General features: G+C 42.4%; 1 protein-coding gene across 2 annotated transcripts in view; it reads left to right on the top strand.

The window, feature by feature from the left end:
• Positions 1-14704, top strand: part of PLA2G4D (phospholipase A2 group IVD) — a 52007-nt gene that overhangs the window by 7367 nt on the left and 29936 nt on the right. For both annotated transcript variants that reach the window (XR_011171999.1, XM_069105820.1), the window contains exons 2-3: positions 7327-7399; positions 13142-13278. Coding sequence is in view for 1 of the 2 variants with exons in the window: in XM_069105820.1 (XP_068961921.1) it covers positions 7327-7399; positions 13142-13278 (210 nt within the window). In the remaining variant the exon portion in view is untranslated. The remainder of the gene's footprint in view (positions 1-7326; positions 7400-13141; positions 13279-14704) is intronic.

Below are 14704 nucleotides of genomic sequence, written 5' to 3'. Positions count from 1 at the left end.
ACAATGAATTCCATTAGACATTTCCTAGCCTCTCAACTGGGTCTTGCTGGTGGTTGAGGTATCTTGGTGATTTCATGCAAATTCTTCTTGCTGGGATGGGATGATGGGACCCTGCCCTGAGAGCTAGAAGAACAGTTGGAAAATCAGAGAAGCCAGAAGAACAGTTGAAAAATCAGAAAGGAAGCCAAGAACTGACTGCTTTGGGTTATACAGCATGTCTGCTCTGCCCAACTTGACCAGAAAGTGGATTCAACCTCTTCTTTCCTAGTTCATTAGGGTATGGCTTACCATACCATGTATGTTCTGTCCATGGTGTGATAGTAATGGCATTTAAAGTTCCCCCTGTATTGGCTTGGTTTTCAAATTGATTGTGTTAAAACCCAGAGCTTGTTAATCCCACCTGTGGGATGGACTTTTGATAATGTAATATAATTGCCAAGGAAAAACAACTTCCCAGGTTCAAAATATCAGCATAGGTGCTCTCCATTTTATTCAGTGACAAACCAAGAACAGAGAAGATCAAAACATGACATCATTCCAAATACAGCATTTACTAAATGTGATTAAATAATCTCCAAGTACTACCCCACCCCAGGACCTTCCAATCATTCAATCAATTACAAAGTCCCTGGTCTAAATACTTCTCCACCCTTAGGCTATACCTTCATTTAGTCCACCACAAAGCCCCTCTTCTCAAATGGAGATTAGTTTCCAAACATAAGTAAAGTACCTTCATTTGTCAATCACAGAGCACAAAAAGGTCAAAAGTTCCCCACCCCTGGATCTCAATTGAATCTACCCCAGAGTTACAACAAGTTTAAGCACAGCACTTAATACCCAAATGGAGGTCTTTTCTTCATCTTGACAGAGGCAAGTTCTCAGCAATCTTTGTTCCTGGGGAGACAAAGCTTAGCAAGGCCACAAGATACATTGCCAGTCTCTTCATTAATTCATCCTCTGTCTGTAGAACAGTCCTAGAACCCCTGAAAACATTAGCAAAGCCCTCTCCCAGGATTTCTGTAAACATACAACAAGAAAATCCTTCTTCAGGGCTTCTGAACCAACAGAAAGGTTCCCAGACCCCTGCAACAACAGCACTGTCCTTCACCAGTGGACAGTATTCATTCTGTCTGCAGGACAGTCTCCAGACCCCTGCAACAACAGCACTGTCCTTCACCAGTGGACAGCATTCACTCTCTGTCTGCAGGACAGTCTCAGGGCTTCTTAGCGAACAGCCAGGTTCCAGGACTTCTTCAACAACAGGACTGTCTTTCACCAGTGGACAAATCTGGCAAAACAACATCAAAACAGACAGACAAAGTACCAGCAAAACAGCCATGTCTCCTCAGTCCTTGGCAGCTCCGGGGTCAGGTCTCAAAAGTCCAGGGCAATTCAAAGTGGCCCTCAGCAATCCTCTCAGTCTCTCTCTGCCTCCACGAGGGTGCTGGTGGGGTACCTGGGGTCCTTTAAAAGTAAAAGCATGTACCCCTCTCACTCGAAGGTCCCCTAAAGGACTCTTGCCCGCTGTAATGGTGTATTAATAAACTTTCTCAACTCTAACTCCAAGCAAGGCTGAGCTGAATTCTTTCCAGACGCCCTGTTGATCCTATCGGGATCCCGTTCACCCCATCAGTGCTGCTTCCAAAAAGTTCTTCTGCCTCTCTCTTGTCTCTCCAAATCTACATCACCAGCTCCTCCCAGTTCAGGACTTTCTTTTCACATCAACAAGTCCATCCCACAGGTGGGATTAACAAGCTCTGGGTTTTAACACAATCAATTTGAAAACCAAACACAATCAATTTGAAAACAGGGGGAACTTTAAATGCCATTACTATCACACATGGTCTCTCCTCCCCAAATATTCAAATATGCCTAGAGAGACCCTCCTACCCTAGTAGGGTGGTAGTCGTGATAAGTTCAGGCAGAGATATCGCTGGGTATCAGCCCCTTACTGGAAAGAGGCAGGTAGAGTAGACAGAATGCTGGACCTGCAGTCATGAAGATCTGAGTTCAAAACTCACCTCTAACACCTATTGGTGAGATGACTAGTCAGTCTCTCTGAGCCTCAGTTTCCTTATCTGTGAAATGGGGATTATAATGTCAGTAGTCCCTACTTCACCAGGGTTTTTATAAGGATATAATGAGGTAGAGGCAGCCTGTTACAGTAGAAAGAGTCCTCACTGCCTCTGATGTTGGAAGGACTGCCCTGTATTCCAGGCCTAGATCTATGACTGTAAGATCCCAAATAATGGATGTAATCAGTCAACAAGCATTTATTAAACACCTACTATTTGTGCCAGCCACTGTACTAGGTTTTGGGGGTATCAAGAAAGAAGAGAGGAAATAACATGTACACATGTAAGTACAAAATTGGGGGGCAGAATGAGGAGCAAGCATTTATGAAGTGCTTACCACTGGCCTAGCATGGAGGTGGGGGTGGGGAGGGAGGACATCAGGGAGGATGAGAGGAAAGACTTTATATAGGAGGTGGCACTTGAGCTTAGTGTTTTGGAAGGAAACCTTTTTCAAACCTTAACATAAAGTAAATGTCAGTGATTATTATCAGAGGCCCCAGGGTTCCCACCCCACCAGCTTTCAGACCTCTCTCTGTGCTTGGACTCAAGGTTTCCTTGCCTTCAGTGTTTCTTAGACATACCTGGGTCTACCTCTGAGTTGTCTGTTAAAAAGCCCCAACTTCTTGTAGAGCCCAAGATTGTGAAGTGGCCTGTGTCCCAGGATTCTGAGTAGTATGGCATGTTCTCTCTCTTTCTCTCTTGGTTACTGGCATGGTAGATAGAGTGCTAGTCTAGATAGAACAGATCAAGTTAAAATTTTGCCTCAGACAGGATTACCTATACAATCTGAGGCAACCTACTTTCTTGTTGTTCAGTCGTTTCAGTTGTGTTCGACCCTTCGTGACCCCTTTTGGGGCTTTCTTGGCAAAGATACTGGGGTGGTTTGCTGTTCCTTTTTCCAGCTCATTTTACAGATGAGGTAACTGAAGCAAATAGGGTTATGTGACTTGTCCAGGTTAATACAGTTAGTAAGTGTATGAAGCTGGATTTGAACTATTCCTGACTCCAGCCCCAGGACTCTATCCACTGTACCACCTAAGGCATTTAACCTTTTTCAAACCCATTTGTAAAATGGGGATGAAGGAAGTGATGATGTATTAAAGTGCTTTGCGGACCTTAAAGGTTATATAAATGTAAACTCTTATTACCAAGGGAGAAAGCTGAGTCAGTGGACTTTCCATAGGAAAGCCTCATGGAAATCATTATCCATGATCTGCCATTGCTTGACCCAATGGTTTGGTTAGTTGGAGATCATCCCAATCAAAGAGACCAGGCTATGGAAAGAAAGCAATTTGGCTCATAGCCATTTATTAGAACCCCAGAGGAGAAAAAACAATAGCTGGGCAACTAGGTGGCACAGTAGATAGAATGACGGGCCTGGAGTCAGGAAGACCTGAGTTCAAATATGGCCTCAGAAACTTACTAGCTGTGTGACCCTGGGCAAGTCACTTAACCCTGTTTGCCTCAGTTTCCTCATCTGTGAAATGAGCTGGAGGAGGAAATAGCAAACCACTCTACTATCTTTGCCAAGAAAACCCTAAATTGGGTTGCAAAGAGTCTGAAACAACTGAACAAGAGTAAAAATGGAAGAACAAGGAGTTGTTACAGAGTTGTCTGGTTGTTAAATCCCTAGGGCTGCAGGATGCTGGGGAGAGCAAGTGTCTGATGCTAAATTAGGATGACTGAGGTTTCACTTCAAAAAAAGAGAAAACTTTTCAAGGAAATGCAGCCTTCTGAGGCAGAGCTGAAATAGAGACCCAAGAAAGCTCATCAGAGCCAAGCAGCCCCAACCTGCAATGTAGACTGATGGGTTAGGAAGTGGCACCAGGAGGAGATGCCATATTGTCCCAGCATTCCTAGAGGGGCAATTGGCCATTGAGCAGGAGAGGGAGCTGCAGAACCCTGTGTAGCAGGAGTAGGGGGCTGTCAGATTGGGCTACCTCTGACTGAGAAGCAGCTCTCTGAATGGGGCCAGACTTTTCTATGTCCCCTCTTCCCAAGGGAATCTGGGTATTCCTGACCGTATCCATCTTCTTTCCACACTGTCTCTTCTCCACAAGGCATTGGCCTTTTCAGATCCTGTCCTTCTAAGGCAGGCACCTCTAAGTGTGGTCAGCATCTCTCATCAAGCTCTACACTGAGGCAAGGTTTTGACCTCATTTTCCTTAATGAGATTTTATTCCCAATGAGCTCTGAAATCGACTTCTTCCTGATGAGTTTGGCCCTGAGCATCTGGGAGACTGGGAGGGGATCAAACTGAGTATTTTTTGAAATCAAGAAAGCTGGGTCAGTTACCACCTTTGGTTGAGGGCTCATTAATCGGAAATGTTGCTCAGTGTCTTTCTGGATCATTCATCACCACAAATTGAGGAAGGCACCTACCTCATTAGAGTGCTCTCATGACCACCCTAATGGAGCAGGAAGCTGGCAGGGACACTCCCAGGGCCGCATGTTCCTGATCTCACCAGCCAAGGCTCTCCTGGATATTGATCCATTAACCACACTCTTGACTTGCAACAGGAAGGAAGGATGGGTGGAGACAGCAGTAGCTGCAGGGTGTATGACTTGTGCTGGGACAATGACAGTCTTGCCTGGGCACGGATCTCTGAGGGGGAAGGAGGTTAGTGGTAGGCGAGAAGAAAGGCTGATACATTTGGAATTCAGGTTAATGAGGATGAGGCACACACAGCAGATCTGAGTGTCTGAGTACAGAGAGAAAATCAGTGATGACTGATGGAAAGTGGTAAGTGTATTAGGCAGTAAGGTGGCATAGTGGATAGATTGGCAGACATGAATTTAAATCTTGCCTCAGATACTTCCTAGCTGTGTGTAGCAGCAAGCACCCCAAGCATCCCCAGGGTTTGCTACCAACACAGGTTCTTAGATCTGCTTTGTTAAAGGAAAGCAACTCAAAATGGGTTAACAAGCTTACTTTAATCAGTCAAACATATATCGTTTACCTAGCTCAGGGGAAAAAGGTCAGTACCCCGAACTTCAGAGTATACAGAGAAACAGATCAAGCAGACAGCTTTCCAAACTGTCCAACAATTATATCCATACCAAGTCAACATCTGGGTTTTTCAAAGCCAGAGGGCTCTCAACAACGGCTTCCCAGAGTCTCATCTGATCAAATCACAGAACACTTCTCAAAGTGAAGCCCCAAAACAAAGCTCTACATCAGGGCTTATATAGCCTTCTCCTGGCTCAGAGAATGTAACAACCTTATTGACTCACTGGCCAATCAAAAAGTATCTACTGAAAAACAAGCCTCCCACCCCAGGCTCCAGGTGCACTTTAGCCTAGGGGCAGGGAAGATATTAAAAATTTACATTTCCATTACACTGTGTGACCCTGGACAAGTCACTTAACTTTTCTCTCAGCCTCAGTTTCCTCATTACCAAGTTGGGGATGGTAATAGCACCTGCCTCACAAGGTGACTGTGAAGATCAAATTAGGTGACATGTAAAATGCCTTGTAAATCTTAAAGTGTTACATCTTTCCTTTCAGTCATTTTTCAGTTGTGTCTGACTCTTTGTGACCCCATTTGGGGTTTTATTGGCAAAGATACTAGTGTGGTTTTCCATTTCCTTCTCCAGCTTATTTTACAGATGGGGAAACCGAGGCAAACAGAGATTAAATGATTTGCCCAGGGTCACACAGCTAGCAAATATCTGAGGACAGATTTGAACTTAGGTTTTCCTTACTCCAGGCTGGGTACTCTATCAAGCCACCCAAAACACTGGTGAAGTGTCTGCTATGTATTAGGCCCTGAAGTACTACCTTAGAGGCTTCAGGTACTAAGTAGTAGGGATACAAAAATAGGCAGTTCTTGCCCTCAAGGAGCTTACAATCTAATGGAGGGGGGGGGAAGGGAGACAACATACAAACAAATATATGGAAAGCAAACGATATAAAGGGTAAATAGGGAATAATTAACAAAGGGAAGGCACTGGAATTAAGATGGGTTGGGAAAGGTCTTCAGTAAAAAAAAAGTGATTTTAGTCAGGATTTAAAAGGATCCTGAGAAGTCAGTTGGTGGAGTTGAGGAGGGGTAGCATTCCAGGCATAGGAGACAGTCTGAGAAAATTCAGGAAGGGTGTGGGACTTGAGTGCCTCTTTTAACCACTCCATCTCTAAACCCGTGTTCTTAAGAGACTTATGGGATCATATATCTAAGAGATGGAAGGAACTTCACAGACCATCTAGTCCTCATTTTACAGATGAAGAAACTGAGACCCAGGACTATGACCTGCCCAAGGTTAGAACTCAGGATCTCTGCCTCCAGAGCCGAAGCTCATTCCTCTTCACCATGCTTACTCCCATTGGTTACTATAATGCTCTCCCTAGCTACTTTACCTGAGTTCTCATCACCACTAGTTTTTAGGACTCCCATTTTACAGTTGAAGAAACTGAGGCAGACAGAGATTAAGTGATTCTCCTAGGGTCACATAATTCATAAGTGTATGAAGTCACAATAGGACTCAGGTCCAGCACTCTATCCACCAAGTTACCTTAGAGGCTTCAGGATACAAGCCTCAGGAGATCTCTTGGAGCAGTTGCAACAATTCTGCACCTATTATGGGAATGGGAATTTAAGATCTTCCCTGCCCTTAGGCCCTTTGATAGGTTTAAGTGCACCTGGAGCCTGTGGTGGGAGGCTGGTTTTTAGGAATGCCTACGCCTCGATACTTTGTGATTGGGCAGTGGGTCGAGAGGGTTGTGACATTCTCTGAGCTAAGAGAAAGCTATATAAACCCTGATGTGAGGTTTTGTTTTAGGGCTCACTTTGAGAAGTATTGTGTGATTTGACCAGACAAAACTCTGGGCAGCCGTTGAGAATCCCCCAGCTTTGAAAACCCAGATGTTGATGCTTCACTCTCCAGTAACTGACTAGGTATGGATGTAATGGTCAGACAGTTGGAGGCCTGTCTGCTGAAATGTTTCTCTGTCTTCTTGTAACTTCTGCTTGTAACTTCTGTCTGTATACTCTGAAGTTTGGGGTGCTGACTTTTTCACTTGAACTAGGTAAATGATATGTTTGATTGATTAAAGCAAGATTGTTAACCCATTTTGAGTTGCTTTCCTTTAGAAAAGTAGATCTAAGAGCCTGTGTTGGCAGCCACCCTGGGGATGCTGGGTGTTACAGCACCCATGAGGGCTCCACAGATAGCAGACTGCCTCTTGGTAAGCTTTGCTAGCTTGGCTTTGAATGTTATAATTAAGAGATTTGTTCATGTTGTGTCCCCTTCAGGGTGAAGCCTTTCCCTGCTACCAGCTCTCTGTGAAGATCCTGGAAGCAAGGAACTTGTTCTGGACGGACCTATGTGAGTAGCTCTCCTCTTGATTCCAAGGAGGCATAGTCTTACTCTAGTCTGACCAGTCCACAATTCATGGAAAGGATCTAGCAGGGTGTCCCTGTGTGACCCTGTGTTGTTTTCCCCCTTCAGATACAGTTCATTTTTCTTAATTTTTATTGTTATATTTTGTTCATCACCTTCATTTTTGACTTTTTCCTCCTCTACCCAACAAACTATCTGTTGTCAGTCAACAAACATTTATTAAGAGCTTACTATATGTCAGGTGTAGGGGCACATGGTAGTGCAGTGGATTGAGCACTGGGTTTGGAATAGGAGGACCTGAGTCCAAATGTGGACAGGTCATTTAATCCCTGTTACCTAAGTTTCCTCATCTGTAAAATGAGCTGGAAAAGGAAATAGCAAACCACTCCAGTATCTTTGCAAGAAAATCTCAAATGCAGTCATGGGGTGGTGGTGGAGGTTACAAAGAAAGACAAAAATATGTATGTGCCCTCAAGGAGCCCACATTAAGAATAAGAGAAAGGAATCGGTTCTGGCCTCAGACACTTAGCACCCACACAATATAACTGGCCATGTAAATCTGAGCAAGTTACTTAACCCCAATTGCTTTAAAAAAAAAAATAAAATTAAAAAAAAAGAATAAGAGAAGGGAGAGCTACAGAACCTGCAAAGTGACAGAGAAGCAAATCTCCCACTGAAGGCAGCCCAGCCTGGCAGGCCCACAGGAAGGGGCTATTGCACCTAGCCTGAAGCTGAGCCCAGCCCCCATGTGAGCCATGCAGTTCTGGCCCCAGGGCAACCCCGACCAGCAACAGCCAGAGCAGACTACAGGAGTGTGAAGCACCGGCAGCTGTGGCGGTCTCCAGACTTCTCAACCCATAAACACCAAAGACAAAGTAAAAGGTCTATTGGAACAGGGGTGGATGGAGGAGTGTGTCTAGCCCTTGGGGTAAGAAGTTGTGGAGGTTCATGGCTGCCTCAGGAGCTCCTGGCCTACAGATAGTAGGGAAACCAAGAGACCATTCAGAGGGTAATTTTTCTTGCTTTAACCTGCTTGGATCTGGATCGTGGTCTTGGGTAGAGGTCCTAGGGTGTATGGCCAGGTTCCAGAGCCTGTGGGGGCTGCAGAGAGGGCACCCTCCTAATTGCTCCAGCAGCTGCAAAAACCCCAGTGATTTGGGATATGGCTCTCTTCATTCTGAAAGCAAAGTTCTACCATGGCAAAGAGTTAAAAAGTCAAGTAATTGACTGGCAACATGAGCAAACAGAGGAAACATAATCCTACCATAGATTCCTTTTTTGGGGACAAAAAGGATCAAAGCATGGAACTAGAGGAAGACATCAAAGTCGGAACTCCTACATCAAAAGCTCCCAAGAAAAATATGAATTGATTACAGGCCATGGAGGAGCTCAAGAAGGATTTTTGAAAATCAAGTAAGAGAAGTGGAGGAAAAATTGGGAAGAGAAATAAGAGTGATGTAAGAAAATCAAGAAAAGTGAATCAACAGCCTGACTGAAGAAAATAGCACCTTAAAAAATAGACTAACTCAAATGGCAAAAGAGACCCAAAAAGCTAATGAGGAAAAGAACGCCTTGAAAAGTCAAATTTGCTAGATGGAAAAGGAATTTCAAAAACTTTTTGAAGAGAATAATTCCTTCAAAATTAGATTGGAGCAAATGGAAGCTAATGACTTTATGAAAAATCAAGATTCTATTAAACAGATCCAAACAAATGAAAAAATAGGAGGCAATGTGAAATATCTCATTGGAAAAACCACTGATCTGGAAAATAGATCTAGAAGAGATAATTTAAAAATTATTGGACTACCTAAAAGCCATGATAAAAAAAATAGCCTAGAAATTCTCAAGGAAAATTGCCCTGATATTCTAGAACCAGAGAGCAATATGGAAATTGAAAGAATTCACTGATTGCCTCTTGAAAAAGATCCCAAAAAGAAAACTCCTAGGAATATCATAGCCAAATTCCAGAGTTCCCAGGTCAAGGATAAAATATTATAAGCTGTCAGGAAGAAATAATTTGAGAATTGTGGAGGCACAATCAGGATAACACAAGATCTAGCAGCTTCTACACTAAGGGATCAAAGGGCTTGGAATATGATATTCTGGAGGGCAGAGGAGCTAGGATTAAAACCAAGAATCACCTACCCAGCAAAACTGAGTATAATGCTTCAGGGGAAAATATGATCATTCAATGAAATAGAGGATTTTCAAGCATTTTTGATGAAAAAACCAGAGCTGAACAGAAAATTTGACTTTCAAATACAAGAAGCAAGAGAAGCATAAGAAGGCAACCACAGAAAAGAAATCATAAGGAACTTACTAAAGTTGAACTATTTACATTCCTACATAGAAAAACAATAATTGTAACTCATAAGACTTTTCTCAGTATGAGGACAATTGAAGGGAATATATATGTACATATATATGAGAGTGTAGGTGTGTATAAATATATATGTGAGGGTGTGCGTATGTATGTACATGTATACATAGACAGAGGGCACAGGACGAGTTGAATATGAAGGGATGATATCTAAAAAATAAAATTAAGAGGTAAGAGAGGAATATATTGGGAGAAGGAGAAAGGGGGAGATATTATCTCATATAAAAGGGAGGTAAATTATCTATTTATTATATATTATATATAAAATATATAATTATATAATCTATATAAAATATAAATTATTATAAAATAAATTATATCATATAAAAGAGGCAAGAGAAAACTGTTACAATAGAGGGGAAGAGCAGGAAGGTGAAAGGGAATGGGACAACTTTACTCTCATTGAATTTGGCTTAAGGAGGGAATGATGTACATACTCAATTGGATATCTTAACCTACAGGAAAATATGGGGTGAGGGGATAAGAGGGGGGATAATAGAAGGGAGGGCAGATTGGGGGAGACGGTAGTTAGAAGCAAAGTATTTTGAAAGGGTCAGGGTCAAAGAAGAAAATAGAATAAGTGAGGGGTGGGATAGGATGGAGGGAAATACAGTTAGTCTTTCACAACATACCTACTATGGAAATGTTTTGTGTAACTACACATGTACAAACTATATTAAATTGCTTATCTTTCCAGTGGGGGTGGGTGAAGAGGGAAGAAGGGAAATAATCTGGAACTCAAAATTTAAAAACAAATGTTTATTTAAAAAAATACACTGGGAAAAAATATATGTACTGATCAAAGGAATGCATAGTACCTAAGAAGGGTATGCTGCACACCATGGGATGAATGTTACCATTGGCCTTTTCCCTGAGTCGTTATCCCTACATGTGTTTTCCCTTAGAGAGAAGGAGAAGCTAGTGTTGGGTAAGTTAACACTCTCAAATATAGACAACCCATATTCTATGCAAGCCTATGGTACTGAGGAGTCAACTGAATTGTTTGGCCTTTCAACTGAATGTCATGATCTGGGCTATAGTCATCCTACAACTACTTTGTGAATTTTGCCTTTGTGAGTTATTAATGAAAACTTTTGAGTGTATGTATATGGACCTCCCATATCAAAGAATGTTCAAATTATTTCATACCCCGAAGCTTTTTTTTTTATGTTGGCAGGAATAACCCCATATTTTACAGCAGAACTAGGAAGTTTATCTTAGTTTTGTCATATTGGTTAATCTTTCAGATGTGTTGGAGGCAAACCTATGCCACCTGGATGGATCACTAGGATGATGACAAAAATGTATGAAATCTTTCAGGCTATAACACCCCAATTTCCTTGAATAATTAATTGTAAAAAATTCAATGAAACCCTGTGATTGGACTGACAAACACAAACCTAAATTACTGTGAAAATAAGCCAATGGTTACATTAAAGAAACAGTTATTAGGGAAAAAAGAATAGAGAAAGGGCAGGGGTGCCTAGGTGGTACAGTTAATAGAGCACTGGCCCTGGAGTCAGGAAGACCTAAGTTCAAATCCAGCCTCAGACACTTAAGACATCCTAGCTGTGTGACCTTGAGCAAGTCACTTAACCCCAATTGCCCTGTCTTCCCCCACCAAAAAAGCAAGCAAGCAAACAAACAAAAAGAATAAGAGAAGGGGAAAAAAATCAGTTCAGCGAAACTAACCAACTCATTAACTGAGTCGGACAATATATAGCATTCCATACCCATAGTCCACCATGTCTTCCATAAAGAGATGGAGGTGCATTTACTTCTCCCTTGAGGGACAAACTTGCATCTAGGATATTTCAAGGATTTGTGATTTCACTAGTATGGATGCTCCCTCCATTGATTTGAGTCGTGGTCCTTCTTTATCTCAGCAGACAGTCTTTGTGGGGCACTGCCAATGAAAAAAGTTTCTCTTCAGGAGCCAATCTGGTGATGCATTTCTTTGATCTTTTCCAAGGTGGGGAGCAGACAGCAGGCACAATCTATTGTTGGGCATGTGCTTGTAATAGGAATGTAAATTTTGAAGATCTTCCCTGCCCCTAGGCTAAAGTGCACCTGGAGCCTGGGGTGAGAGGCTTGTTTTTCAGTAGATGCTTCTTGATTGGCCAGTGAGTCAATAAGGTTGTTACATTCTCTGAGCCAGGAGAGGGCTATATAAGCCCTGATGTGTAGCTTTGTTTTGGGGCTCACTTTGAGAAGTGTTCTGTGATTTGATCTGGATTCTGGGAAGCCGTTGTCCAGAGTCCCCCAGCTTTGAAACCCAGATGTTGATTTGGTATGGATGTAATGGTTGGACAGTTTGGAAAGCTGTCTACTTGATCTGTTTCTGTCTTGATAATTCTGCCCGTATACTTTGAAGTTCAGGGTGCTGACCTTTTTCCCCTGAACGAGGTAAACGATATATGTTTGACTGATTAAAGTAAGCTTGTTAACCCATTTTGAGTTGTTTTCCTTTAACAAAGCAGATCTAAGAACCTGTGCTGGCAGCAAACCCTGGGGACACTTGGGGTGCTTGCTGCTACAGTGCTCCAAGCTTTCCCAAATGGTTGGCAGAACTTTTCTCTCTTCTGAGACAGACTTTGGGAAGCCAGTCACATTTCTATGCCACAGTGAAGCTTCACAACAAGACCAGACTATCTAAAGAACTACAGGCATCCCAATAAAATCATAATTTATTCATTCAACATTGTATTAAGGTCCTGGGATTACAGGATCAAAGCTAGAAGGGACCTTGGGGTCATCTAGTCTATGCCCTCACTTTACAGATATGGAAAGTGAGACTAAAAGTCTTGAAAAATAGTTAGGATTTGAACCCTGATCCTCTGAACCCCAATTCATCCTACTTTCCCGCTCTACCACATTGCCTCCCTTTTGCTAAGTAAAGAGAAGATACAAAGCTGAGGTCCTTGAAGAAACTTGAGGAAACTCCCAGTCTAATGAGCTAATAGTTTTTGACTCTGATAAGTAATGGGGTCTTAAAATGGAACCTGGGGAGAGACTGCCCTCAGGTCAATAGGATATGGGTACAGTGGGGGAAGCTAACTAGGTAGCACTCTATCTAGGATAGAGTGCTGGGCTTGGAGTTGGGAAGACCCAATTTCCTGAGTTCAAATCTGACCTCAGACACTTACCAGTTGTGTGACCCCAGGCAAGTAATTTAACACTGTTTGCCTTAGTTTCCTCATCTGTAAAATGAGCTGGAGAAGGAAATGGCAAACCACTCTACTATCTTTGCCAAGAAAACCTCAGATGAGGTCCTAAAGAGTCAGATGTGACTGAAAATGACTGAACAACAACAAAACTTGACATCCTGCTCTTTCTCTTTATGGCAGTAAGTGAGGCTGACCCATATGTGGTCCTACAGCTGCCAACAGCATCAGGTACCACATTTAAGACCAAAACTGTCTCCAATTCGAATCACCCCATTTGGAATGAGACCTTCAGCTTCCGGATCCAGAGGCAAGTCAAGGTAAAGACCAGACCCCAAAGGATTGAACTCTGCTTGTAGTCTTTTCCAGAAAGTGGATGTACCCCCTCAGCATTCCACCCCCAGGGTTGGAGGAGGGAAGCAGGGGTGGACCTTACCCAGGGTGGAGGTAGAGGCTTCTCAGGAATGGAGATAACCTCTCTGTAGAGCTGTGCCAGAAAATGAGATTCTTTAAAAAAAAAAAAGGAGATGGGTGCTATTTGTGTCTTTAACAATATCATATAATACCTGAAGGTTTTCAAGGAGTTTTACATACTTTTCCTCATTTGATTCTCATAAAAACCCAATGAGATAATTGCTATAGTTATTGTTGTCCCATTTTTCAGATGAAGAAACTGCAGCTAAGAGAGGTTAGACATACACTATATGTGTATATCTGTATGTATATGTCCATGTCTATGTGCATGTCTCCACCTTTGCACATAGAATTGCAGACTTTATAGTTAAAGGAACCACAGGGATCATTTAGTCCAACCCTTTCATTTTTATAGACTGCTAGACTTAGTGTCAGGAAGACCAGAACTTAATATCCTACCTCACACACTTATTAGATGTGTGACCTTAGTCAAGTCATTTAACCTCTCTATGCCTCCGTTTCCTCATCTGTAAAATATAAGGGTGGCCTCTAAGATCCATTGTGGTTCCTCACTCCTGAATTCTAAACCCATGTTCCTAAGAGATAAAATGGTTTATGGGGTCTAAGAGCTGGAAGGGACCTCAGAAACCATCTAGTCTATGACCTTCTTTTTACAGATAAGGAAAATGAGGCCCAGGGTTATGACCTTCTCAAGGTTAGAACTCAGGACCTCTGACTCAAGAGCCAGTACTCATTCCTCCATACTATGCTAATTCCCAATGATTACTGTAATGCTCTCCCCAATCAATCTACTTCTACCTTCCCATCCAGAGTTCCTCCTTCTAGGATCCAGCTAGCCAGCCAGGAGAGACAAGCTCTGTTATCCCAAGAGGGAACAGAGATGGGTCTAGGGATTCAGCCTGAAATGGACAAGCAGAATATCAACATTATATCTCTGGTCAGTTAAACTGAGAAACTGGGGGGTTCAAAATAAGTGTTGCCACTACTGGACGTGACTGAACCAGTGATTCTGCAAGGGAAGCCTTTCCCTATATTTGGCCAAGGTCATCCAACTAGTTATGTGCTGTTGTGTGTCTGTATATATATATGTATATCACCATGTATAATTATTTTTCTCTTTCTTTCTTTTTCTTTCTTTCTTTCTTTCTTTCTTTCTTTCTTTCTTTCTTTCTTTCTTTCTTTCTTTCTTTCTTTCTTTCTTTCTTTCTTTTTCTCTTTCTTTCTTTCTCTCCTTCCTTCCATCCATCCATCCATCCATCCATCCATCCATCCATCCATCCATCCATCCATCTATCCATCCATCTATCCATC

The sequence above is a fragment of the Petaurus breviceps genome, unplaced genomic scaffold (assembly GCF_028583685.1).
Source record: "Petaurus breviceps papuanus isolate PSGF00001 unplaced genomic scaffold, PetGlider_PUasm1.0 77, whole genome shotgun sequence".
In the NCBI taxonomy this organism is placed as follows: domain Eukaryota; kingdom Metazoa; phylum Chordata; class Mammalia; order Diprotodontia; family Petauridae; genus Petaurus; species Petaurus breviceps.
Note: the sequence above shows the minus strand (reverse complement) of the source record. Positions and strands in the feature narration are given on the sequence as shown.